Source organism: Tamandua tetradactyla, chromosome 2 (genome assembly GCF_023851605.1).
Source record: "Tamandua tetradactyla isolate mTamTet1 chromosome 2, mTamTet1.pri, whole genome shotgun sequence".
Taxonomy (NCBI): Eukaryota; Metazoa; Chordata; class Mammalia; order Pilosa; family Myrmecophagidae; genus Tamandua; species Tamandua tetradactyla.
The window spans coordinates 117,715,371-117,739,590 of NC_135328.1; the positions used below are offsets into that span (position 1 = coordinate 117,715,371).

At 50.6% G+C, this 24,220-nt stretch overlaps 3 protein-coding genes across 6 annotated transcripts in view; 1 reads left to right on the forward strand and 2 right to left on the reverse strand.

The window, feature by feature from the left end:
- Window positions 1-6,468: 6,468 nt before the first annotated feature.
- LOC143661709 (ral guanine nucleotide dissociation stimulator-like) lies at window positions 6,469-12,884 on the reverse strand. 3 transcript variants are annotated; one of them, XM_077135116.1, is made up of 7 exons: window positions 11,688-12,884; window positions 11,001-11,160; window positions 10,471-10,778; window positions 9,944-10,136; window positions 9,583-9,747; window positions 8,219-8,333; window positions 6,469-6,872 (listed from the first exon to the last, which is right to left on the reverse strand). In XM_077135116.1, exons 4-7 carry the CDS (start codon window positions 9,989-9,991, stop codon window positions 6,820-6,822), a joined length of 381 nt encoding a protein of 126 aa, XP_076991231.1. In that variant the 5' UTR covers window positions 9,992-10,136; window positions 10,471-10,778; window positions 11,001-11,160; window positions 11,688-12,884; the 3' UTR covers window positions 6,469-6,819. The 3 variants fall into 3 exon arrangements, with proteins under 3 accessions (XP_076991231.1, XP_076991229.1, XP_076991232.1); XM_077135114.1 differs by having other exon boundaries at window positions 10,471-11,160; XM_077135117.1 differs by lacking the exon at window positions 6,469-6,872 and adding an exon at window positions 7,305-7,463 and having other exon boundaries at window positions 10,471-11,160.
- Window positions 12,885-12,942: 58 nt separating this feature from the next.
- Window positions 12,943-17,210, reverse strand: LOC143661735 (ral guanine nucleotide dissociation stimulator-like). 2 transcript variants are annotated; one of them, XM_077135120.1, is made up of 6 exons: window positions 17,149-17,210; window positions 16,710-16,813; window positions 15,342-16,473; window positions 14,335-14,550; window positions 13,891-13,994; window positions 12,943-13,436 (listed from the first exon to the last, which is right to left on the reverse strand). In XM_077135120.1, the coding sequence occupies exons 3-5, from the start codon at window positions 15,402-15,404 to the stop codon at window positions 13,989-13,991; spliced, it is 285 nt and encodes a 94-aa protein (XP_076991235.1). In that variant the 5' UTR covers window positions 15,405-16,473; window positions 16,710-16,813; window positions 17,149-17,210; the 3' UTR covers window positions 12,943-13,436; window positions 13,891-13,988. The 2 variants fall into 2 exon arrangements, with proteins under 2 accessions (XP_076991235.1, XP_076991240.1); XM_077135125.1 differs by lacking the exon at window positions 16,710-16,813.
- A 2,772-nt stretch (window positions 17,211-19,982) lies between these two features.
- LOC143657161 (voltage-dependent N-type calcium channel subunit alpha-1B-like) overlaps window positions 19,983-24,220 on the forward strand; it is a 33,560-nt gene continuing 29,322 nt past the window's right edge. The window contains 1 exon segment of the mRNA XM_077129230.1: window positions 19,983-19,990. Within this exon segment, the coding sequence (XP_076985345.1) occupies window positions 19,983-19,990 (8 nt within the window).

Genomic DNA, 24,220 nt, shown 5'->3' on the forward strand with positions numbered 1-24,220 from the left:
TAAAACATCTAAGATTTACAATTTGAATCTGGCTGTTTATGGCACAAAATTCACCTAAACATTATTAGTATGTGTATGTTCTTTCACATTAAAATAGTTTGAAAAAGCCATCTCTTCAAAATATACTTTCATAACATTCCATCTTAAGAAAACATATACAAATTTCCTCCCTAGTTTGTGTAAGGCCTGGCCCGGTCGCCTCTGGCTGGAAGGCCCCCACTCGAACTAAAACCCGTGAACATCTGGGCATACAGCTGTGCAAACTCAGCCAATCAGGACCTGCCCTGACAAACAAAGGACCACACTGCACACGGCCCCTAGCTATGCCCCCAGCCCTAAAGCACGTGACACTCCTAACCTACCACAGAAGGCCCTGTAGGCATCATCAGCACCCCCACTAGCCAGTCTATATCTAGCCCCGCCGCTCCTAGGGGGGCGGGACTTCCCTGGCCCGCATCCTAAGCACCCGGACCCGGGAACCTCACCCCAGGACAATAAACTTTTTAAACTCGGACTCAGTTTCTCTGATTTTTCAGTCAGCTACGGTTTAAAACCTAACAGTTTGTATTCAGATTTCCAATCCTTTTGTGTTAATCTAAAGCAATACTGAAATGAACAGTGACATGGAACACTTAGGGATGTATCCGTGAGGACATTTTTCACTGGAAGAGGTAGTAAACCTATTTGATTCATGCACTCAGCTGCTTTCCCTCAAGGGGCTACCAAAAGCATCTATCACAGACCTATGTACCTGGGAGCATCTTTTGTTGTATTCACAACGTCTCCAATGATCATTGATTTTTCTTTACTTCAATCAGTAAGTAAAATAATGTTACCTCATTTTGGCTTTCACTTGTCCTTGGATCATTCTGCATTCTTTGGGATTTACTGGTTTGGGCAAAATCTTCTTTACTGATAGGTTTCCTTCTGCCAAGTTTCTTTTTTTCATTGATCTGTTCATCCTTTTCTGATAAATTTGTAAGAGACTGTTAGAAATTAGGAATGTGTAACCTTTGCTTTTTAAAACAATGGGGCCCACAAAAACACCCCAATTAGAAAACACCTTCTAAACACAAAAAGCCCACAGCAGGGACCCCACTGACTCCCAAAGTGCCGCCCCCGGCCAACCACAGTCACCCCCGGCCCCTGAGCCCTGGGGGACCAGCTCTGACCCCCAAACTGCCCTTGGCCCGCTGTGGCCTCATCACGGCGCTGCCCCCAAGCTCCCACCGTGGCACGGGGACCCCGGCCTCTCTGGTGCTGCCCACCTCCTGCTCTGGTGCCTGCTCTCTGCTTCGTCAGGCCCCAGTGGGAGGCCCCCGCGGCACCCGGAGGCCCCCTGGGCAGCCGCCAGGAGCTCGGCCTCAGCGGGTCCCACAGCTGCGATGGCGGCGCTTCTGTGGAGCCTCCCGGCTGCGGCCACCTTGACAATGGCACCCCCTGCACGGGAGACAAGGGGGACTCTGGGGGCGCTGGGGTGGGGGCGGGCGGGAGGGGGACAGGGCTGCGGTGGGGGGCCGGGAGGGTCCTGGGCTGGTGACATGGCAGTTAACAAATGTGGGCTCAGTCAGTCACTGCAGGAAGGCCCCGCGCCTGCCACCCTGTCCCTGGTCCTGGTAGTTGAACCATGAACACTACTAGCCCTGATCTCTAACTCAGGCCTCCAGGTGCTCTGCACTCGGGACTTCCCATGCATAGACAGTCTTAGAGGGCTGGGACAATAAGAGAAATCAGAGAGAGAAAGGAGGAAAGCACTATGAGGTACAAACCAACCTTTGAAAGGGGAGGCCTTTAACCTTTGAAATACATGACAAATCCTTTCTTTGGCAGGATAAGAGCAATGAAAAACTTGAAGGAGCAGGTTCATGAACACACCACTCCTCAGAGAGCACCTAGGTTTGATGTTTTGTCCAAATCATAAAACAATTGAAGACAAAATAATGTCTCAAGGTGCTATTTCAGGTACATAAAGTATTATTCATTAAACAGTTATTTGTTGAGATTTAACTTTGTGCAGAGTAAGAACTGTGCTGTGGTGGATCCTAGGGAGTGAGTGGGGACACTGGTTTGCCCTCAAGGAATTTACCTTGGGGCAGAAGGGGTGGTGAAGTTATCCCAAATATATGGCTCCTCTTGACCCTTTGCACCTTTCACATAGGTAAATACTCCCTAATGCTCTCAGCCAGCCATGGTTGCACTTTCTGGACCTGGACTCTTGCCAAAAGTGAACTCATCAGCTTGATGTGCACCAAAGCGACTTTTAGTCACAATGTATTCTGAGAAGAGAAAGGGTTTATTGCTCCATTGACTAATAAGGAGACTGGAGGAAACCTTAGATCAGCTCCATGAACAAAATAGAGTCTGGGCTTTTCTACTGCCTGGAGAAGGCCGGCAAAAAAGGTGGTGACAAATTGGGGGAGAGGCTGTGGCCTAATCAGTCTGGGGGAAGGAAGGCCTAAGGGGGAGGGTTAAGCAGAGCATCTTTCAGCCAAAAATGCTTGAACTTAAATAGAGGCTTAGAATGCTCAGTGTGGCTAGAACCCACCAGGACTGGCCAAGGTAGGAACTGCAGAGTCATAGGAACCCACTTTTCTGGCAGTGAAGCAAGCTTTTTCTGAATAAACATGAGGAGGTGAGAGTTAATGCAAAACAAATGAAAACTTTTCCAAACTGGTAAGAGAGGGGTGACCTCGGTGCTAAGGGGGGTTGGTAATTGGAGGTTTCACCTGCCCTTTCAGTTTGTGTCTGAATCCAATCCTAAAGGCTTCTTCAGTGAGCTCCTAAGAAACACTCCCCAGAGTGCCTCTCATCAGATTAAGTTTAGCCTAACGATCTTATTACTGCTTTTTTGTTGTTCTTCTAACAACTTTTCTGTTCAGCAAAATACATTTGTCCCACTTTCCTTAAATAATCCCAGCAATGCTTTGCTTGAGTCTCCTGACATCCACTTTTGGCACACCAGAATGCATTCCTTATAAATACTGTTGGAAACAGAAATCTAATATGGCATCATTATTTACATCCTTTGGTGATTGATCCTTGTATGGTCTCCTAGCCTTTACTGCATGAGAAACTTATGACTGGATGGGATGTCACTACCATGAGTAGATGTCTACTCAGTTGACATGGAGTTCATCAGTATGGAGAATGTCTGGGGTAGGCTTGACCTGATCAGGTGAGCCTGGAAAGGGGACTGGATCCTTTGTGAAGTCACAGCTTGGAGATAGGAGAGGTCATAAAGAGAGGACCAAATGGCAAGGCTCTGAGAGTGGCCTCTAGGGGCCAAAAGCAGAATTTGGTCGACAAGTAACAACACAAGGAAGATGTCAGTTGTCTAACCACCAAGAATTATGTCTACCAATAGCCTGAGAAGGTGTGGGAGCTTCCCTCCTAAAGACTCCAGTTAACTCTCAGCCAGCCAATAGTTTAATCTGTTTTTTGACACCCTGAGCAGAGTACGTGACCACTCTGCTCAGACTTCTGACCTGCAGAAATGCTGAGGTAATCAGTTTGTGTTGTTTGAAATGTGGTGGTAATTTCTTACACAGCAATCAAACACTAACTCCAAAACTAAGGACTCAGTGGGCATGAGAAGAATGGGTCCAAAGGGGAACACCAGGATGCTGCCAGGATGGCAGCTTGGGGAAGGGCTTGGTGCCAGCAGGGATTCTTTGTGTTCCATCTTCTGTTTAATGCCTGACTGCCTTGGCTAGCCCCTCTGGATCTTTGAACTCCTGCCGAGTTGTGGTTAATGTCATATCTGTTTGTTGAGCTAAAATTTTGTCGGGCCTGCTGGTATGGAGTTTTCTGGCCATCAGGTAAAAGAATTCTCTACTATTTCTCTCCAGTTGTCCTGGTGCTATTCTGAAAAATAATCAGGCAGTCAACTCTGAGGAAGCATATCTGTGAAGAACGGCTTCTCACTTCACATTTTCTGATTTTGGTCCTAGCTCTCATTCTGTTCTGAGAGAAAGGAGTGTGCTCTAATAACCCCAAATTTACTTAGCCCCTGTGGGGATGTTTTGGTCAAGTTAAATTGAATTATCTAAAGGAGAAATGTTAACAGCCCCCAAATTAAAATGGAATGATAATAAGATGGCAACCATTCTCTCTTCCTGCTGTTTCCTTTATGTGATCACAAATGGAAGGTCTGATGTGTAGCTAGTCTTAGACCAAATGGGAAAATTTGAAGACTATGAATGCTCTCAAAAAATGATCCAATGTCTTAGGGGAAGATGATGGCAGGAATGAAAATAATGGCAGCAATTTATAAGATGGAGAAAATGGAATCAGCCAGAATTATTGGGTGCGGAGATGGGGGTGGGCAGCCAGCCAGGTGGACTGCTCTCCATGAAATATTGAGGGAGACTGGGCTATTACTTTCAACGAGGTTGCTTGAGGCAGGAAGTGCATGGGTTGGAACCCTGGGCTTTTGGAAGGTAATAGAAGTGAGAGAATGGAAGGCTGGCTGTGTACAGGGCCACCCTTCCTAGTGACTCCTCAAGACTTCCGGAAGATGAAATCTCCACATGTAACAGGATTTCTTGTGAGGCAAGGGTTAGGGGCAGAGAGGGCCATGTATGGGTCAACTGAACTGGCACAGTAGAAACAGAAGGAGAAGGTGGGCAATGCACCAAATTTGAGGGTAGGGTCCTGGAATCACACAGGATGGGACACAGAGGTTTAAGCCAAATGTACCCACATCCTGAGAGACAGTGTAGCTGAGAGCAGGTATTGGCCATTGGAAGCTGCCCATCACCCTGGAACCCTTTCCCTACATTTTGGATAATTTCTCACATTTGAGTCCTGTCCTATCAAGATAGAAGGAAGAAGACTCACAGTGTTAGGCACCCTTGTGTTCTGGAACATGACCTGGGTTCTGCAACTTTGGTGCATCCATGGGAGCCTTGTACTAAGAAGTGGGCACCATGAGGAAGTGACTCCTTGAAGACAGCCTGCTCTTCTGGTAAGCATGGTGGTCAAGGTACTCTGCCTGGCAGGGGCTGCAGAGAAGGAGCCCTGGTACTGGCTCTGCATGTTCACGGGGGCTGATAGCCATGGCAGTGGCTCAGAAACTGTCCCTACCATAGGGTTGGACATTTTTCCTGACGCAGCACTTCAGAATGGCATTCTATAGACCTCCCAGGGGTTCTGTGAGCTATCTGATATCCTCTAATAAATTCTTTTCTGTATAAAAAATATTATTTGCTAAATGAGATATTTTGACAAATAGCTAATAGTTCAGCAAAATGAAAGAAAAGCCTGTACTTCCACTGGCTGCTTTAGTTTCCTCCCCTCTACTGTGCTGGCTGCTTTTCTCTGTTTCTGGCAGTGCTGCTAAAAACCCTTTCTGCATTCTCACCTCCCCTCCTCAAGCTCGACCTCCTGCTCAGACCCCCTAATGCCTTAAATATTAGCCATCAGACCCAGCCCAAATATTCTTCCTGACCTTAAACTCAAATCTAAGGGAACTGAAATGAAGAACAGCAGAGAATCACAGATGCTCACTACTCCTTTGTTTCTTGGGTCCACAGCATTAGAGAGGGTAGGGTCCAGCAGGAGTAATCCGGGGAGGCCTGCTTCTTTGCAGTAAGGAGAGGACACTGGATTGCTTAACTGTGCAAACCACCCTTTAAGTGTGTATGTAAAGGAACTACCTGAAATGGTGGTGGAAATGGAGCACATGTTACAAAAACAAAAGAATTGAAGGTGCAGCGAAATAGAAGTACGCAGATTTCCACCTCTAGTATAATAACCAGCTTGTACAAACACTAAATAAGATAATAATATAGAGGTGGTAGGCTGACAGTTTTCAAAATGATGAACTAAGGTAAAGTGAGAAAGAGAAAGAGAGAGAGGGAGAGAGAGACAGAGAGAGAGAGAGAGAGAGAGAGACAGAGAGAGAGAGAGAGAGACCAAACCAAATGTGACAGCTATGCTAGCAAAAAAATGAATCAATAAATAAAAGATGAGGATCCAAAATCCTGAAATCCTTGGAAGAACATTGAGACACAGCCAATGCAATTAAAGTATTAGCAAAAGGGCAAACTGTCAAACCTGTGCTCTCTAAAAGCCCTACTTAGCCAGCAAGTGAAACTACAATTGTAAAGGAATATTCTGCAGGGGAATTCATTAAATCGGGAACAACTTCATCTAACAGCCAAGAACAAGATATTTTGGCCTGTATGTGCCCAAAATTTCCACACCTGCTGAGGAAATTGCCTTATGATTACATTAAAAGAATGAGCATAAAGGTGGACAAAGGCATTAGGAATCCCTGTCAACTACTCTACTTTGATAACTATGATGCAAAATTGTGAGCTAGTCCCTACTTGACACTAATTCAGTGCCCTATGCTAGTATGAAGATGCCCATACACTGCGGGCTAACATGCCCCGGAAGGTTTTGACAAAAGTATGAAAACGAAATACCATCATGGACTTCAAAATTCATATAGAATTACATCTTTTATTTTTGGGGGGCAATATAATATCTGGAGCCCAGGTGAGCCTGTCAAGGGGCAGGGTCACGCCAGGCAGGGGGAAAAGCTCAGGGCTGGAACTTGCCTGGGGCTGGGAGGCCCCGTGTCACTGGTGGGAGGGAAGAGGCTGCCTGGACGGGCCTATTCCCACTGGGGTCAGCTAAGCCACCTGACCAGCTGGAGACAGGCAGGGTGACCCTAAGGCTGACAGGCATCAGGGCCACTTAGAAGCAGCCCCTTGATCACTTGAGCCCCGTCTTCTTCCTGCGAAAAAGGGTGGAGCGGGTTCTTTTCTTCACCACGTGGAAGGTCCGTTTTGTTAGAACTAAGTGGTAATTTCATGAAGGGTCCATGGTGTAGAATACATTACTGTCATCGGGAATGATGAGCCCTGGTGGGGACAGACAGAGGCACAGTCAGCTGTGCTTATGGGGTTTCCCAAACCACTCCACCCCTTGGGCAGCACACAAAGTCAGACTCTCCCAGAGACATGAGTCCCCCAATTAGCTCCAGGACCACCAAAGAGTCCTTGGACTGATGCCTGCCCAAGGGCAAAACTCAAGAAGCACTGAACTCAACAAATCTTGTTAACACGTGACTCTGACTGCACCCCTGGCAACCTCAGCCTAGAGCTAACAGAGGGTCCTCCCACCAGCACATCTTATGGCCAAGTGCTTGATGCCTTCCTGATGGGGAGGTAGGTGCTATAAGAAGCATTCTCGAATGCAGATGTCCCTGAATACCGCACGCTTGGGGAAAGGGTAACTGAGACCCAAGGCATGGCAGACCAAGTACAGGCCTTTGATGGGGCCAGGGAGTCCTCCACAGCCTGAGGTCCCTCAAGCGAACACTGATTTCTGCTCTGATCCTCTTTGCCATCTGACTGTTCCAGCCTAGAGAGTGCTGTACCATAACGCTCATCAGACTTCCTGCTCCGGCCTCAGTTGTCTGCCTACTTCTGTGGGAACTCAGATTTCCTTTTCTGAAAGACAAAGCCCCACTTGCTCTGCTCATCTCAACAAAATGCTGATGGAAGATAAGGTAGGATATAGGAAACAATGATCTGGAAGTCAGAACTGATTGCCTGGGTTAATCGGTGAGAAGCCATGAGTCGCTCACCAAAAATAAAAATACAAATAATAATGATAATAAAGTTACCCCTACAGGGTATGGGGAGGCTCTGTGCTCTCACATGGAGTATTTACCTCTCCCACTGGGGACAAGAAACAGGCAGAGAGCACGTGAGTAACTTCTCTATGGGCTCAGACCCCAGGCTGCCTGGCTCCGTGTCACTCCTGGGAATATTGAATTGGTCCCTGGAGCCTCCAAAGAGAATCAAGAGGCTTTTGTTTTGCCTTGGCATCATAAAACATGGACTTCAATATTTGTTCTTGGTGTCCACAGACCCATGATTGCTTGCGATGCACAACTCAGCCCATCCTGGCTAGAGGGTGCCCTGCCCACAGAGCTCCTGGGGCAAGAAGAGAGGCCTTTGTCTTGGATCTCAATCCCGCAGTCTGCACTAGGGCTTCAGTGCTTGGGCCACACCCAGGGATGATACATGGAAAGGAGATGCAAGTCACAGGGGGAGACACTTCAGACACTGAGGACCCCGAAATGCTGAACATCTCCCTTTTGGAGGTTGTCTTGGGCAGACACCCCAGGTGGCAGGGGCTAGGAAGAGAGTACTGAGGCAGACCCTCACAGAGAAACTCCTGGACCAGCTCCCTGACTTACTTTGATCTGGTGAGATGATTTGCACCAGCTTGTATTCCTTTGCTGCCTCCAGATCCAGGTGGTACTCGTCCAGGGCTTTGAAGATCCCAGCCGGAGCCCTGTCATGGCAGGTGATCTAGGCATGTTGGGGGACAGGCCATCAGGACATGGGTTCTGGAGCTGGCTCCCACAAGGGCAGTGGCAGGGGCCCTGCTGGAGCTGTCTCAGCAGGGAGCACAGGGCTCAAAGACCCACCCCAGTTGGGTCTGGGTGTAGAGTGGCCCCACTGCCCTCTGTTGCTCTCCTCATAGGCCTCCATGGAAGGAGGGCCCTTTCCAATCATTCCATCCCATTTCCTGCAAGAAAGGCATGTCTCCCTTACAGGTCACTGACCTAGGGCTGAGCCCCTTGTCTCTGATCCTTGTCCTGCTCAGCTCCTACTGGCTTCCAGAGGTCACCCTATAACAGGGTGTTGGGGACAGATGTGGCCACTCAGGGCCAGCTCCTCCCACCACTTCTTGGGCATCTCTTTCTCCCTGAGATTTGTCCTCTTGAACAGGCCACTCAAAGATGACAGAATTAGTGACTCTGAGAACAGACATCTAGTCTAAGCCTGGATGGCAGCAAGGAAGAGGAGCTGGATGCCCAGAAGTCTACTGCATGCCAGGCATGTGGTGGTTGAGGGGACCCACACCAGTGCCAAGCCCTGAGCTTGGGCAGGGCTCAGATAAAGAGTCATACTATCGACATCTCAATACACCCATCCAAACTCCAGTCTAAAACTGAACTGCAGAGCTGGGCATATGTCTAATCCAGCACCTCAGGCAGCCTTTGTGCAGGTCGGGGATGAGGTGGCTCCATCAGCAGATCTTTCCAGAATCTGCTCCCCTCATGGCCTCTTCCCTGCATCAGTTCCTACCCTCCATTCCTGGGTGGTGGCAGCACACCCTAACTGGCTTCCCTACCTCTTCCCTACATGCAGTTAGATGGGATTCAACCCCTGAGGCCTCCGTGACCTCAATCATATCCCCTGGGCCCTGTTTCTTCACCTATGACCCCATGAGTGTCCTCCATTGGGCCAGGCCCATGTGGAGCTTGGGGTTCTCCGTGCAGTCCTTTCCCTCCCTTCTTCCAGGGGCTGCCTCAGTGAGGTTTTCCCAGGCTGGCCCACCTCAAGGTGGAAGCCTCACATCTATGTCCACTGTCCTCAGCCCTGACCCACACCGAACACCTTTCTTTACTACTTGTGGATCTATGTGGCTGTCTGTCCTTCTCAACCCACTAGGCTTGTGGTTCCAGGAGGGCAGGGAAAGAACATGTCAATCATTCTGCATTCCTGCCTCTCAGACAAGGGGCCCCCGGGGTCAGCCGCCCGCCCAGCTCACCACTATGCTCTTTGGCACGTTGACATGGTCCCCATCTAGGCTGACGTGGATGATGCAGGAGTTGCCCACCTGCTTTCTGTAGAACTGCAGGGGGCTCGAGGCTCTGTGGGTACTCAGAGGGGCCCCGGGCTGTTTGTGATCTGCGTCGAAGGTTGAGTCACCAATCTGTGGGAGGATGGTGAGAGCAGGGTCAACCCCAGAGCCTGTGGGACACTTTCAGCTGAAGATGAGCTTTAGGGATTTTGAGAACCTGTTTCCAAGTCAGGACTCCTGACCCCTTTTGTGGGTGTGGAGAGGGGAAGGCCCGCACTGGAAAGGGGCCCAGAAGACAGACCTTCAGGGAGAAAAAATGGGCAGGCACCTGCTTCTCCTGGCCATCAGAGCATTTGGAGATGAGGCCCACACTCATGTCCAGGTCAGACTTGGAGGCATCGGCCTCATGTCCGGGGAGTGAGACAGCTGTGACTCCACTGCTGCGGTCACGCACAAGCTGGAGCCAGACACTGGGCAGGGGGGCACCACTGCAGCTGGGCTCAGCGCTGAGTTCCTGGGGGCTGGATAGAAGGGCACCTTAGCTGGGGCTGATGCCAGAGACCCATCCACACCCTCCTGTGGCTACTGCCCTTGGCGCTCTGGCCACCCTGTCAAGGGCTCCTGCAGGCCACGGGAACCCTGAAGCCCAGGCACGAGAGAGATCACTCAGCATTTCCTATTTCCATCATCGCACAACCTGGCCCTGTACGATGAGGCCATGATGCTCTCATACGGCTGGTCAGGAGAGGAGAAGAGTCCCCAATACTAAAGTGTAGATTCCCTGAGGTGATGCTGAGTCCAAAAAGCACTGAGCCCCGAGGCAGCTGCACCTGCCAGCCTGGCAAGGGAACTCACCCTGTGCTCCAAGGCTTGCCAACATCTGGGAGGTTTGGGGCATCGAGGATGTTGCTGGCCGACAGGACCAGGACCTCCTGCTCACAAGACAGATGGAAGCTACAGGGGAGAGGGCTGCTGTGAGGCTACAGAAAGCCACAGCTCATGGCGGGACCCTGCTGCTGCTACCTTCTGCCCTGGCCTTACCACTCAGAAGCGCTGAGTTGTTCCACAGCCCCAAACCAGGCCCTAAATTCCTCCATGGGCCAAAAGTAGATATAGATGCATCCTGCCTGGAAGCGCTCAATCTTGGGAATGACCTTGTATTCCTGGGGCAGAGGGAAGGAGAAGATGAAGAAGAGGGCAGGGTGGCCTTTTTGGGTGGGATCAGAGCTGCAGCTGGGGTCTGTGGATTTGGTCACAGGAGCCACTTCCTGCCCTGCACTCTCATCCAAGTCCTCCCTGATCTCAGCCCAGGATTCTCACAGACCCTCCTACAGGGAAATGTCCTTGATGCCAGCACCTCCCCAACCTCCGTGGGGAAGTTCTACCTCATCTCTGTGAAACACTCTCCTGGTGAGAAACTGAAGGTGGATGGAGCAATGGGACGTCATGCCCTGTGAGTCTCAGATCATCATCCCATACCTCAACCCTGCAGTGATGCCCCCAGCTCCTCATCTTCAATCCTTTGTCATAATTTCTCAATCTCCCCTGCAAGACACAAAGCCATGTCCATCAGCAGAGGCCCCAAAAGGCCCTGACCTACTCCCTCACTCTCTCCTGTGCACTATTGGGAGGGGCCACCAGGGCCAGGCCAGCCCTTGCAGGGCTCAGATCTATTCAGGGATATGGGCACCAGAACAGCGGGCCCTGGGCAAAAGCACAGGGACCTTCCAGCCTAACCATCTCTGAATGCAGATGGGGAGCCTGTGGGTCAGGAAGGAAGGGACTCAGCAGCAGTCTCACAATGGAGGGGCCGACTCCACTCTCCCCCCATGCCAACACCTGAGGGACAGTCTGTGCCCAGCTCAGCTAGAGGGGATGTGGGAGAGGGACAAGGCCTATGACTTCTGGGAACCCTTTGCTTCTGTGGCTGGAAGGGGGACATGATGCCTTAGCTCCCAGGGCTCCTATGAATAAGCTAGGCCCTGGGTTGAGAGTGCAGAGCTCAGGGAGGGGCTCTCTTCCTTATGTTAATGGGACTCGACTCCCTCCTCCTGGCCCAAAGTCCTACTCACTTCCCGAGAGTCCGTGGGAGCTAACTGAAGGGAGGCCAGCTCTGACAGGAGCGTCCACAGGTCTGGAACTGTGGGCTGGGGGAAAACACTGGCATCAGGTGTGGGATGAAGTGCCAAAGCCCGCTGGAACCCACCCAAGGCCCCCACCCTGAAGCCTCTTTCTCTCAGTCCTCTTCCCCCACCCAGACCTCACCCAGCCGACATCTGGTGCCCTCAGCCACCTCCTACTGAGTTTCCCTCCAACCCCTTGGATCGCAAGAGCACTGCTTGTCACCTCCCAGTGATGGCTCTTGGCAAATCACAAAACACTATGAGGTTGCTCAACCATCTCTCCCAGATCCACCTTCAACTGGGCTCTGCCAAGGCCTTCCTTTGACTGCGAACAATCAGGGCCTCCTATATACTACCTGGTCAAGCCTCCATCTCAGGGTCCAGATGATGGCATGTCTAATGGAGGCTCCCCAGGCTCAGTGGCACAGAAAGCAGTGGTGAAAGAAGAAGTGAGCCCTGTACAGTCACGGATGACAACCCCACCCTGACCCTCGGTGTCCTCAGGCACCCTCACTCTCTTCCACACTGGCCTCTCTTGCTCTCTCCTTGCTATTACCTCCCTGCTGGACTCTGTAGAGATCCCCTCCTACCAGGGTGGACAAGGTCAGGGAAGCCATCCTCCCTTCATCCCATCAGCCCACCTACTTGACTGGGGTTTGTGCAGCCTGGAGGTGTCAGTTGACAGAAATGCTGCTGTCACCAATCGTCAGCCCTGACTGGAAGGTAACTGAGGAACAGCACTCCTTGTGGTGTGACATTGACCAAGTGGACTGGCCACCCCGAGTCTCCTGTGTTGTGTGCCAAGTGCAGGCATGAACTGTGACTCAGATAACTGAGTGTTCCATAACGTTAAAAGGATGCTGTCTCCAGCACCTTCTCCCATCAGAACCAGAGGAAAGCTCAACCACATTCCTGTGCTCTCTTGAAACCCTGTGGGTTCCCTTGTGAGGAAGGCAGCACGGCGTGGTCTCACAGCATTTGCACATGAGGAACAGAGGCCCCACAGGGCTGTCGCTTGCCCCTGGTCCTGCTGGGAGTCGGAGGAGTGAATGGCTCTGCCCAGCTTGGTCCGAGCTGAAGTCAACTCAGCACTCAGCACCACTGCCCAGGGATTGGTTTTCCCACCCTCATGCTTTGTGACTGACAACCCAGTGGGTGAGTCATGCAGGGAGAAGGGTGGAGCTGTGGATGTCCAGTCCTGCCATCCTGGGTCCAATGGAGTCTTTGACTGCCATTGCTCCCAAAGGCCATGCCAGATGACTGTTCTCACCAAGGAGACCCTTAGGAAATTCTCTCTGCCCAGAAATGTTTATGACCACACAGCAATGGACATAAATTCATAAATTCTCCAAACAATTCGCATCCCAAGCTGGGACATATGTCACCATCCATGTGGGAACAGAGGAGAATCCTACAGGTGAGAAGGACACCGGCTAAACCTTTCCATTTATTATCTGTTCCTGAAATGCCTTAGTTACTTCTACCATACCCAAGGACCAGTGCCCCTGCCATCGAACTGCCGCTGAGCAGTGGCTAGGCAAACAAATACCTCTCCCTCTTAGTCTAGACAACACCGGCCTGGAATTTTTCAAGGAGTATTCCCACCATAACGCCACCACCTGCCTCCACTTTACCTGGCCTGGCTATTCTCTTTTCTGGGAGGTTTTACTCATCATTTCCAAATGATCAATGCAGTCCCTTTGGGGAGGAGAAAGAAAGAATGTTTGGGGGATGGTAAGAATGGGTGTGAGTGCAAATCCATTTGATTTTAGACTTCAGGGATCCCGATGGCCTGGATGAATGGGTTGGAAAGTGAGGGGCTATAAACCTTCCATACCATATGGGACCCATTTCCCATGTCAAATGAGGTGCCTTATCTCATTTTGATTTTGGTTGGGCAAAGCAATGCAGTGCCTTGGAGAAAACCCTCAAAAGATTCCCCCACAGCTTGGCTTTCACTGGACAGGTCAGTCACTCTCTTTGTAGGTAGGACTGCTGAGGTCACATGGGGACTCAGACGCCCCACCCATGCCATTGTCAGCCACAGGAGGTGCTGCCATCCAGCAGGGCTAAGGCCACTGGCGAGACAATGCCCTGCCCTTGGCAAGATCCTTGGTTCTCCCAGGGGCTGCTGTGGAGAGGGCCAGTCCACCTGGAAGCTTCCTCCCATGTCTGCTTCAGGTGCTGGATGGAGTTGCTCCATAGAGCAGACAGGATGCCATACAGGTCCACGAAGTTCAGGAGCACTTGTCATTCCTGGGGAAGGAGAAAGGAATGAACTGAGAAGGGGGAATGAGCTGGCATCTCCACTTCTGGATGACCCTGACATGCAGAAACACCCCAAGGGCACAGCCTGTGCACAGTCCATGACAAAATTCAGGGAGGAGAGCTTTAGCTCCAGCTGAGGAAGGAGAAGTGGTAGAAAGTGAGTGCCACACTCCTGGGACAGGCAAGGAAAGGACTGTGCCAGGAAACAAGCAGGGCTGGGGCCCAGGGAGCGACTTGGACCACAGATTCCAATCCTGAGAGCTGATCAAAGCCAAGAGTGACACCCAAGTCCCAGGAGGCTGGGAGGTCCTGCTCGCCCACAGCATACCCTGGCCACCTCTACCCAGTGCTCCAGGATCCTGGCCCTGTCCGAGGCTGTGGTGCTCTGGTCACCGAGGCAGGTGGTTATTACACAGTTGGAGACACGGTGCATCTGGGTGATGACAGCACGGATGGTGGGTGCCAGGTGCTCCTCACCCTTCTCTGAGCGCAGGGTCGAGAAGGCTTGCACACAACCGAAAGCTACCACCCTCCTGAACAGCTCCTGGGGAGAAAAGGAGTGTCACACTGCCTTGAGCCACCCAAGGCAACACGCACAATCCACAGGCCACTGCCCAATGTTCTAAGCAGCAGCCTTGCAGGTGGATGTTGTGATTTGGGTCATGAAGGGGCCTCTGGCTTTGGTTCTCCACTCCTTGAGGGTGCTCAGCATTTGCAAAACCCAGGACCCTTATGATGGCTGGCAGGAGAGAGCTATATTTTCTTCAAGTCCTCCCTCACCACCGCCAAGCACAGGACAGGGACTCCAACCCCACATGTTGAGGAAGCAGCCCAGGGAGCACGTTGTGCTCCTGACAACTGCCTGACTCCCTCTAATCTCATTCACATGCATGTCCCCTGCTGCTGCTACATCCCAGAGCTTAGTGTGGAGCCGGTCCTCATGTCCAGAACACATCATGTCTGATGCATGTGGAGGCCATGGAGGCCACTGGGACAGATGTCTGGGCTAGCCCTGGACTCTGCTGTACATCTGATATTCCCCTCTTGCTCACAACGTGCCAGTCTCTGACCAGCTCCCCTTGGTCCTAAGATGTTGATTGTCTGCACTCCCATGCTCTGACATGCATGGTCAGGGCAGTGTCCTCTGATGTCCTCTCCAGCTGGGAATATGAGGCCTTAGGAATGGAGAACTTGCCCACGTCACCAGGATGGAAAATGGTGGAGTTGGGATTTGGACCCAGATCATTGGACCCCAGGTCTGCGAATGGCATTTCAGGGACAGCAGATGCCAGAAAAGGTCCACTACATTCCCCCCTTAGGAGCCCAGTTGCTCACCACGTCCATCTGGGTGAGCTGCTCTGCCAGCAGACTGGGAGGGAATGCCAAGACGTGGGCCATCTGCTCCCTCAACCCCTGCTCTCGGCGTCCACGTGAGGAGCAAGAATGATCTTCTGGTGGAGCGACAGCTGGCGCTGACTGCAGCTCAACAGATGGTACTGCAGGTGGTACCTGGTCTGCCTACTGCTGCTCCGTGGGTGCCTCAGATGGTGAGGCAGCAGGTGCCAGATCAAGAGAAGCCACAGGTTTTTGGTCTGAGGGTGGCAACTGAGTTGGCATCAGAGCCACCGCCAGCTCTGCTGGTAAAGCAGGTCATGTCTCCAGATTTGGCTCCCAATCTGGGGATGATGCAGCCTCTGGACATGGCCAAGTAGGTGGGATCAGAGCTGCCTCCCTCTCTGGAACTGGAGTGATGATTGTCAGAGAAGGTGGAAATAGCTCTGGAGGCCACGATGGCTCCACATCGGTAGGTGGCATTGGAGGCGCTGTCACAAGTGCCTTTTGCTCTGTAGGTGACAGGATTTCTGCTGCCAGTGATGGAACTGACCCTGGAAGGGGCACTACAGTGGTTTGAATCTCTGGGTCTCACAAAAGAGCCCCAAGAGGTGGAAGATGTAACAACAGAACTGGCTTTCTTTGGACCTTTCTCGACACAGAAGAGCCTGTACCGCCTCTACCTGCACCACTTCCCCCAAGGACGCCACTCTCAGAAAGTCTTCCAGATTGCAAGTGCTCAGGGGACGGGGCCAATGCCCCTCTTGACTTCCTGCTCACAGGCAAAAGAGGGATTCTGCCCCTGAGACCCCCACCTCCTCCTCTACACCCCACCCATCCCTACCAGCATGCTCCTCACCCTGTGTCTGGGCCTCAGTGGGCTCTGACAGCTCCAGCTCAGAGAGGAGGAGCTGAGCCTGCCTCTCCAGGGTAGACCCAGGCAGTGCCAACTGGGTGAAGGCCACCAGCTGTTTGAGACTGGGAAAGTCCGGGGGCTCGCAGAAATCATCAGGAAACTCATGGAGCCAGGTGAGCAGGAGGCAGAGGATGCTGGGGGTGGACGGGGCCTCAGAGTGCGGAACGACTGTTCCTGTCACACTGTCCTCTGGCGACCACCCTCCTGGGTGCGGGGCTCCTGGGAAAGACCAGCCAGACATTCTATTACTGTCTGTCTCTGCTGGGCACCCTCCCACTGGAACAGAACTGACATGAAGAGAGGGAGGGGTTGTGTCTGCTCAGTCAATGGCACTGCACTTGTACACAGAAGGAGCTTCATCAACTGCCTGATGAGGGAACAGAGCATGTCCCCTGCCTCAGGTCCCCCTGGGCCATCATGTCACCTCAGTCTGCAGTCATGCCCCGAAGTCATACCTCTTCCTCTGCCAGCCATGTGAGGGTCTCCTCTTCCCACTGTCATGGTCCCTGAAGGGCACGGGCACAGCACACTGCAGCCACCTGCAGCCAGGCTCACAGGACTGGGGAGTGAGGTGGATGTGTGAGCTGCATTCTCCCCACACCTCCTGATCTTTGTCTGTGTGCTGCTGGCGTGGTGGAGGGGCAGCAAATTTGCGTGCGTCTAGAGTGGGCTCTGAGCCCCGGGGAGCACTCTGCACCCAGTGCCCCAGGAACTCTCTCATGGATCTCTCTGAGTTCTGTCACCCTGCAGGGGATGGAGCCCAGATCTCTGCACTCCCGTGGGAATCATGAGATGGACTCAGGGACCTGTCCAGTCACTCTTGGCACCGGCCCCCACGTCCCATCCTGGGTTGTCAGGAAGGAGCCCCTCTCTCCTCACCCAGACCTCACTCACTTTTTTAGGCATTCCTGGCCTCCTCCATCCCTGTCATGCAAAGTGCAGCTATCGCCATACCTAGAGGGGTTATGGGTGTGTCACATGTAGCTTCTTGGCTGCATCCCGACTGATGACATCTATCACTACTGTGGACCCCCGATTCAGGCAAACACAAGGCCACAAGCACTTTGCAGTTTCCTTCAATGAAGTAGGCTAAGTGCCTTTCAAATTGCTTGCCCTTAGACTATTCTCCATAGATCTTTGATGAAGATATATGAATGATCCCTGAGCTCCATCTTCCCAGATAACTGGTGAGGCCTGGGGCTCCTCTGCCAGCCCCCAGCATTCCGGACTCAGGCTACACTGAGGACCAAATGCACTGAGATGCAATCTCAAACCTCCTTCGAATGGGAATACAGGACTCCAAAGATCACTTTGGAGCAGAGCTTCTGGACATGGAAAGGAAATTTCTAGATGTTGAGAAGCCCTCCCCACCGAGCTTCCTTTCCAGAGAGCCTGGCATGGGGAAGCACTTTCCAAGGTCTGCATCATGCAATTCTGACTCTGCCCTCAGCAGGTTGGTCCTTCTATGACCCCATTAGCAAAAGAAGGAAACGGAGGCAAGACGCTGCAATGACCTCCTTCAGCTATTCAGCTCATACAATCCAGAGCTCTTGTGAGATTGAGGATGAACATGTGCTCACCTTTTGGACACTCGGTCCAGGACCTGTTGGGTGGAAAGGAAGGGCCGGTAATGGAACACGAGGAGGGATACGCCGGCCTGATTGCCCTCCTCGACAGCTGCCACCATGTGCTCCAGGAAATTCTCCCATGCTCCCACCTTGCTGGTGTACTCCTCCAGGTCACTCTGGGCTGGTGACACCTTTGCATCCTGAGACTGGAAGAGCAGTAGCAGGTGGTTAACCAAGGAACTGGGAAACAAGGAGAGGTGCAGGGCTCAGAGGTGAATGCAGACCTGCCTTTCCGTGGCCCCCCTGCCTTGGTACAAGAAGTGGGGCAGGAATTCATCTAGCAGAAAAAGGTTCCACAATCCAAATAAAAATTCTGGTGAAGGAATTATGAAGTCAGGAAGATGTTGTGGTCATTCAGGGGGCTGAGTAGCAGTGGAAGCTGTGCAGCAATGCGTGGAAAGGGCTTTGTTCCCGTGAATCCTCACCAACCACCCCCATTCATGAGATAAGGAAACTTCAAGGGGGGACTCAACTTTTTGTAGGACAGAAGCCATAACCATACACACTGGACGTGTATGATCTTCCCTCGATCCTCTGGCAGAGGCTCTGCTCCAGACATGGAGAGGAAGGGTCTGCTCCCCTCTCATTCTTCCCCACTTTAGAGGCAGTGCATGGAGAAGACCGAGATGGTGAAACGCCTTCGTTTTCACACCAACAGCCAGATTTGAATGTCTTTTTCCCTAAAGGAAGTTCTGAGAGCCTGCAACCATGGTGATCCCTGCTCAGGCAAAAGCCAAGTGCCAGAAAGACCCCGGTGGGAGAAAGACCCCCAAAGACTATGACTTGAACAGAAGTCTCAAAAAGAGCAATCCCAAATGGTCACCTGATGTGGATGGGAATCCAATTTGCACTGGACCTCTGGAAATCAAATCACTAAAGGGATTCCATTAGCCCCCCTGACACCAGTCTGGCCAAAGAACAGCATGTTCACAGCAGGGCCAGGAAAAAACAAGGAAGCAGCTATGGTAAGAGACTGTTGGTGGCCACTGAACTGCTGCACACTTATGGAGATTCCGTGGCTCCAGCTATTAGTATTCCCTGTATGTGTGTGACATACCCATTTGAGTACAAGGGTTCCTACCAGAGGGGTGGGATATGAGCCCAGTCCATTAAGACACACAGAAGAGGTTCTGTTCTCACTTGATCACACTGCTGGCCCAGGTTCAGGGGCCTCCTGGCCATCACCGTGGGGGTGCCCCAGCCATCCCTGCCACCCTGATCAGGTGGACAGGTGTCTGCACACTTGCCCAGTCCACACTGATAGGAGATGGCAACTCTTGGGCCCAGGATTAACATGTTGCATGGGAATTACTTCACCATCACCACTTGCCTTCCCAACAGCCATCTATGACTTCAGTTGTGACCAAAAAATGCCCATGAGGTTTCCCAACCTGGCTGTGGATGAACCCGTTCCTCATTCCTCCTCATACTGAAAGCAGAACTGATATGGGGCTGCAGAGGCAGGATGACAACGCTGGTATTTCCTGAATTGTCTGACATTGTGCCACTTTGACTTACCTTCGGGAACTCCCTGACCAACTGACAGTGGCGGCGAGGTGGAGGGTTCAGCCAACGCCTGCATCTATTGAAAAATGTCTCTTTCCTAGCTTTTCTCATGCCAGAAACTTGTGCTCTACAAATGCAACACGAGAACATGTTGATCTGTCGACCGCCTCTGTCTAAATGAGCCTGGTGGTGGGCTGTTGTGGAATCTAGGTGCCTGGTTACCAGGGTTCTATGTTCCACTGGACTGCAGCTCAAGGGAAGTGAGGTCATCTCCCTAGGCCACTTAACTGAAACTTCTCAACCGTTAGGTCCTCCGTGAAAGCCCCTCTTGACTCCTGACTGCTCATCCTCCTTAAACATGCTATCCTGTTCATTGGACCAAGTTTCCTCAACACATCACTCCCCACAGCTACCTGGGAAGGCCTGGGTGCAGACTGGGCCCCGACCATGAGGAGGGAGAACTTAATTCTAACACAGATGAACTTTCTTAGAAATCTTGTGACCATGGTGTAGTCATTGTTACTCTCATCTCAGTCTCCCCAGTTTCCACACCTACATGACAGGGTCATTCTCCCATCTACTTCCTGGGTCAACATGTCGATGTGAGATAATCAGTGTGAAAGCCATGGCTGGTTTTCGAGTAGCTGACATGCAAACAGACATGACAGCATTACAAGTAGTAACACTCTTGTGGATTGGTTGTGGCATTGCCATCCATGGAAAGTTAGATTCCTGTTTTTTCTCATTTCTGGGTCAGCACCATGAAGAAGTTGAAATTAAATGGAATTGAGATAGGATGGCTCTGTGGCATGACACCTTCACATGGTTTCATATTATAATCAGAATCAGACACAGGTGAGAAAAATGGCTTAGCCTGTTGACAGCTGTGCTGGTTTGAAAGGATGCATGTCCTCTAGAAAAGCCATGTTTTCATCAAAATCCCATGTCATAAAGGCAGAATAATCCCTATTCAATACTGTATGTTTGAAATTGTAATCAGATCATCTCCGTGGAGATGTGATTTAATCATGAGTGGTTGTTAATCTGGATTAGGTGATGGCATATGTCCACACATTTGGGTGGGCCTTGATAAGTTTCTGGAGTCCTATAAAAGAAAAAACTTTGTGGAGAATGAAAGAGATTCAGAGAGAGCAGAGCAGAATGATATAGCCACGAGAAGCAGAGTCTTCCAGCCAGTCACCTTTGGAGATGAAGAAGTAAAATGCCTCCCAGGGAGCTTCATGAAACAGGAAGCCAGGAGAAGAAGCTAGCAGATGACACTTTGTTCGCCATGTGCTGTTCCAGATGAGTGAGGAATCCTGACTGTGTTCACCATGTGCCTTTCCAGATGAGAGACAAACTCTGACTGTGTTCACCATGTGTCCTTCCACCTGAGAGAGAAATGCTGAACTTCATTGGCCTTCTTGAACCAAGGCACCTTTCTCTGCATATCTTTGACTGGACATTTCTATGGACTTGCTTTAATTGGCACATTGTCTTCACCTTAGAACTGTTAACTAGTAATGTATGAAATTCCCCTTTTAAAAGCCATTCTATTTTTGGTATATTGCTTTCCTGCACCTAGCAAACTAGAACAGTACCCAAAGCTCTTTCCTTTCAGCTGTCTCACATTCATGCAGTCTTTCAACTAAAAACTATGGAATGCTTTCGGCATGTTCAGCAACATGGAGATGGCTTGGGGCATCATCCATGACTTCTTTGAGCTTGTAGCTTGAAGGCACATCAACGTGCTAAATTCTGACCTAGTGATGAGAAGGACATTTTCTGAGGACACCGAAAGGCCTCCTCACCAGGGACTGCAAAAATCCAAGCAGGCTTTCTAGAGGTGATTATAGAAAAGAGGGACTGAGTCTTGTTCAGGGAATGACACAGACATCGAGGGAATACAATGAATGATAGGTGGGCCGGGTAAGCACATGTGCTCTGCAACAGGCCTTAGAGTTCATGTGACAATATTAGACTGCAAAGGCAGGAAGGGATTCAACTGAACCTAAAGAAATGACATGAAGATTAAGATGCAGCAACCCACTGCCAGGGGGTACGGCAGAAAGATTTGAGGAGTAATTTTGCATGACATTCATTAAAGTGGTACCTCCCAAGAGAGGAAAGCTTTAGGTACTACAAAACACTGACCTGCCCTGGTTAGATTGACACCTTTGTTTTATGAGCTTCTGCCCTTCTCCTCCAGAAACAGGCTGAAGGTCTTCTACCTTGGATTCTGCCCCATCCCCTCCCACCCATTTGCTGACCTCTTCTTTTCAGACCTCTCAACCCAAGGCAAAGATGTTTAAGTCTTCCCCATGACAAAAGCAATGTTGAGCTGATAAAAAATGATTGAAGTTGTTGAAATACATGATTAAGACAATTTCAAAAGATATTGACAGCCAAATCATGAAGCTTCATCTGTACATCAGACAATAAATGGATAAAGCCCTGTTTCTGCTCTTGTTTCTTTTTTCCCCATGGATTGTGCTTAGTGGGGGGTCCATCAGATGGATCAGTGCAAGGCAGGGGATTTGTCTCACTGTAGATGGTTCCCTGAAGCAAAGGCTCCTGCCAATTTCTTGATTAGGGTGGGAAGAGGAAGATGGATGAGTGGACGGGACTGAATGCTGATTTTCTCAACTGAGTACAGTTGAGACAGTGTGCCTTCAGGCTTCTCCTCTGCTCCAGCTCCTCTATGCTAAGCTCTCAACTCCACCTGAGGGTCTTGCCCACCAGTGGCCTTATGGGACTGAGCATAACCCCCATGCACACTGAGTATGCACTCAGAGAGGGGGAGACCAAATCTTCACGGTTCTCCAGCTGATGGGTTTTGCTTCTTTTCACTTACAAGAAGTGAGTATAATCAGGGTGCTTCCACATCACCCAGTCCTCCTGGAGGAACAGTAGTCAGTTCCCCAGGCTGTTGTGGAGATCAGGGTTGTGTAACTATTGAATCTGCAGCCTCCTGCAAGGGTGTGTGTTTGAAAGACAGGCAATCTGCACTACCACTGCATATCACAACAAACCCTCTAATGTGAGGTGGACAAAGCCCTGCTTATTGTCCTAGCCTAAGACCTCAAATGGAAACCTGTTTCAGTGCTCTTCCAAAGGCAGTGGTCAGAGCAAGGGCCTCTAATTCCACGTGGGGTGCAGGTGTGACTCAACACCAAGGAAAGTCCAGATCTTGCCCCTTTCAAAGGTGATTCCTGGCCCCTGGACAAAGTGCTGGCCATTTGTAGCCTGGGGCCTCACAGTTCTCTGGAGCCCTCCAATTACAGGAAGGGGTCTGAATCCCTTTCAGAGATCCATGTTCAAGTTCGCCTCTTTGGGCCATATGCAACAAGAGTGGGGACTCAAGTGGAAGGATGTTGAGGACTGCTGGAGATGACCGTCAACTTCCTGGCCTCAACCCCAAGGGCCCTTCACTCTAGGATGTGTGTTATGGCCCTGGCAGCCTTCACTTCTGTTCTCCCCCCCTACTGACTAACCATTTTTGGTTTCTCATTATACTGGCACCCTTTAGACTTTTACAGTTTAACCACGCTGGGTCTGAGGTTAACATGCCTGGCCTCCTCCCCAACTAAGGCTTTGAGAAGAGAATCCTTGGAATAGTTTGGCCCTGCTGGGGTTTCCTTGCAGCAGGTATCTTGACCCCAGTCCTTGGCAGCCCATACTTTCCCATCAGCTCCTTAGGCAATGGACATACTTGAACAATGTGGAAAAGCCCATAAGCTTCAGACAGGTGGGAAAGGGGCTCTTGTCTACCCAAGGGGTACTCATGGTCAGTACTTTGGAGGCTTCTGAGAGATGAAGGGGAGGTTCAAGTGGCTCTCATCCTGTCAAGGAGCCTTTGGTTGATTTCTTGTTCTGCCAGGATAGCCCTGTGATAGCCCCTGCTTATCTTGTCTATGCTGCTCCCCTGCCATTAAGTGAACCCCAACACAAAGAAATTCTGTCTCTCCAGATTAGTGCTACAAGGGCTTGAAAGACATATGAGTTCATGGGGAGTCTGCTGACAAGTTATAGCAGAGGTTTCCCAAGGTCCACAGTCCCACAGTGTTCCAAAACACAAAGTGCATCAAAGCTTTGCACATCAAAGGAGAAAGAAGAAGTTGCTCAGCTTACAACTGTTCAAGGGAAGGGGAAAATTAAGCTTGTCTAAGAGAAAAAATAGCAAGTCAGGTGAAAGGAGTTAATTCCCTGAAAGCTGTACCTTCCCCAACAGAAAGGTGGGGCCCAGATCAAGCGGAATCCCTCCCTCAAGAAACTCAGGCCCCAGTTCCTGGAAAACTGAAGCAATTAATGCCAACCTACAACCTCATCTCTGTCTCAACCAAGACCTCGACAGAGAGAATTTGATGAAGATAAAGGCACCTCATCACTTTACCCTAGTAGGGTACCTCAGGCAGCCAAGCAACACATACTGGCCAGGATAAGAAAAACACAGAGTTGAAGAGCTCCATAGGATAATTTGTCAACCTGCTGGCTCTCACCCTCAGGAATAACTGATGCAGGTGACTCTCTTCTTCTGACAGGAGGACAGTCCAGTCTGGGAAAATGGGACTTGGTATCTGAGTAGACAGTCCTCAAAAAAAAAAAAAAAGGCCCCATATATGCTGTGCAAGAAACAGAAAAACAAGAACTAAGAAATTCTGATCAGGTTAATAGAACCAGTGCTAGAAGTTTACAATAAGCTGAATTGAATGTCAAAGAACAGATAGAGAACTAAACCATCCAGCCAGAAAATCCACAGGAAAAGAGAGAAAACAATCTCCACAAGAAACTAATTAAGGAAATCAATAGCTTAGATGCCAGCAAAACATAAT

Bases quoted from the DNA above. Each gene is read 5' to 3' on its own strand.
- LOC143661735 (XM_077135125.1), bottom strand. From the start codon at position 15,404: ATGGCCCACGTCTTGGCATTCCCTCCCAGTCTGCTGGCAGAGCAGCTC. The intron at 14,551-15,341 runs GTGAGCAACTGG...TTTTCTCCCCAG, and splicing joins AGCTCACCCAGATGGACGTG to GAGCTGTTCAGGAGGGTGGT.
- LOC143661709 (XM_077135116.1), bottom strand. From the start codon at position 9,991: ATGAGTGTGGGCCTCATCTCCAAATGCTCTGATGGCCAGGAGAAGCAG. The intron at 8,334-9,582 runs GTGAGCTGGGCG...CAACATGCCTAG, and splicing joins ACGTGCCAAAGAGCATAGTG to ATCACCTGCCATGACAGGGC. The intron at 6,873-8,218 runs GTAAGTCAGGGA...TGTCCCCACCAG, and splicing joins AATCATCTCACCAGATCAAA to GGCTCATCATTCCCGATGAC.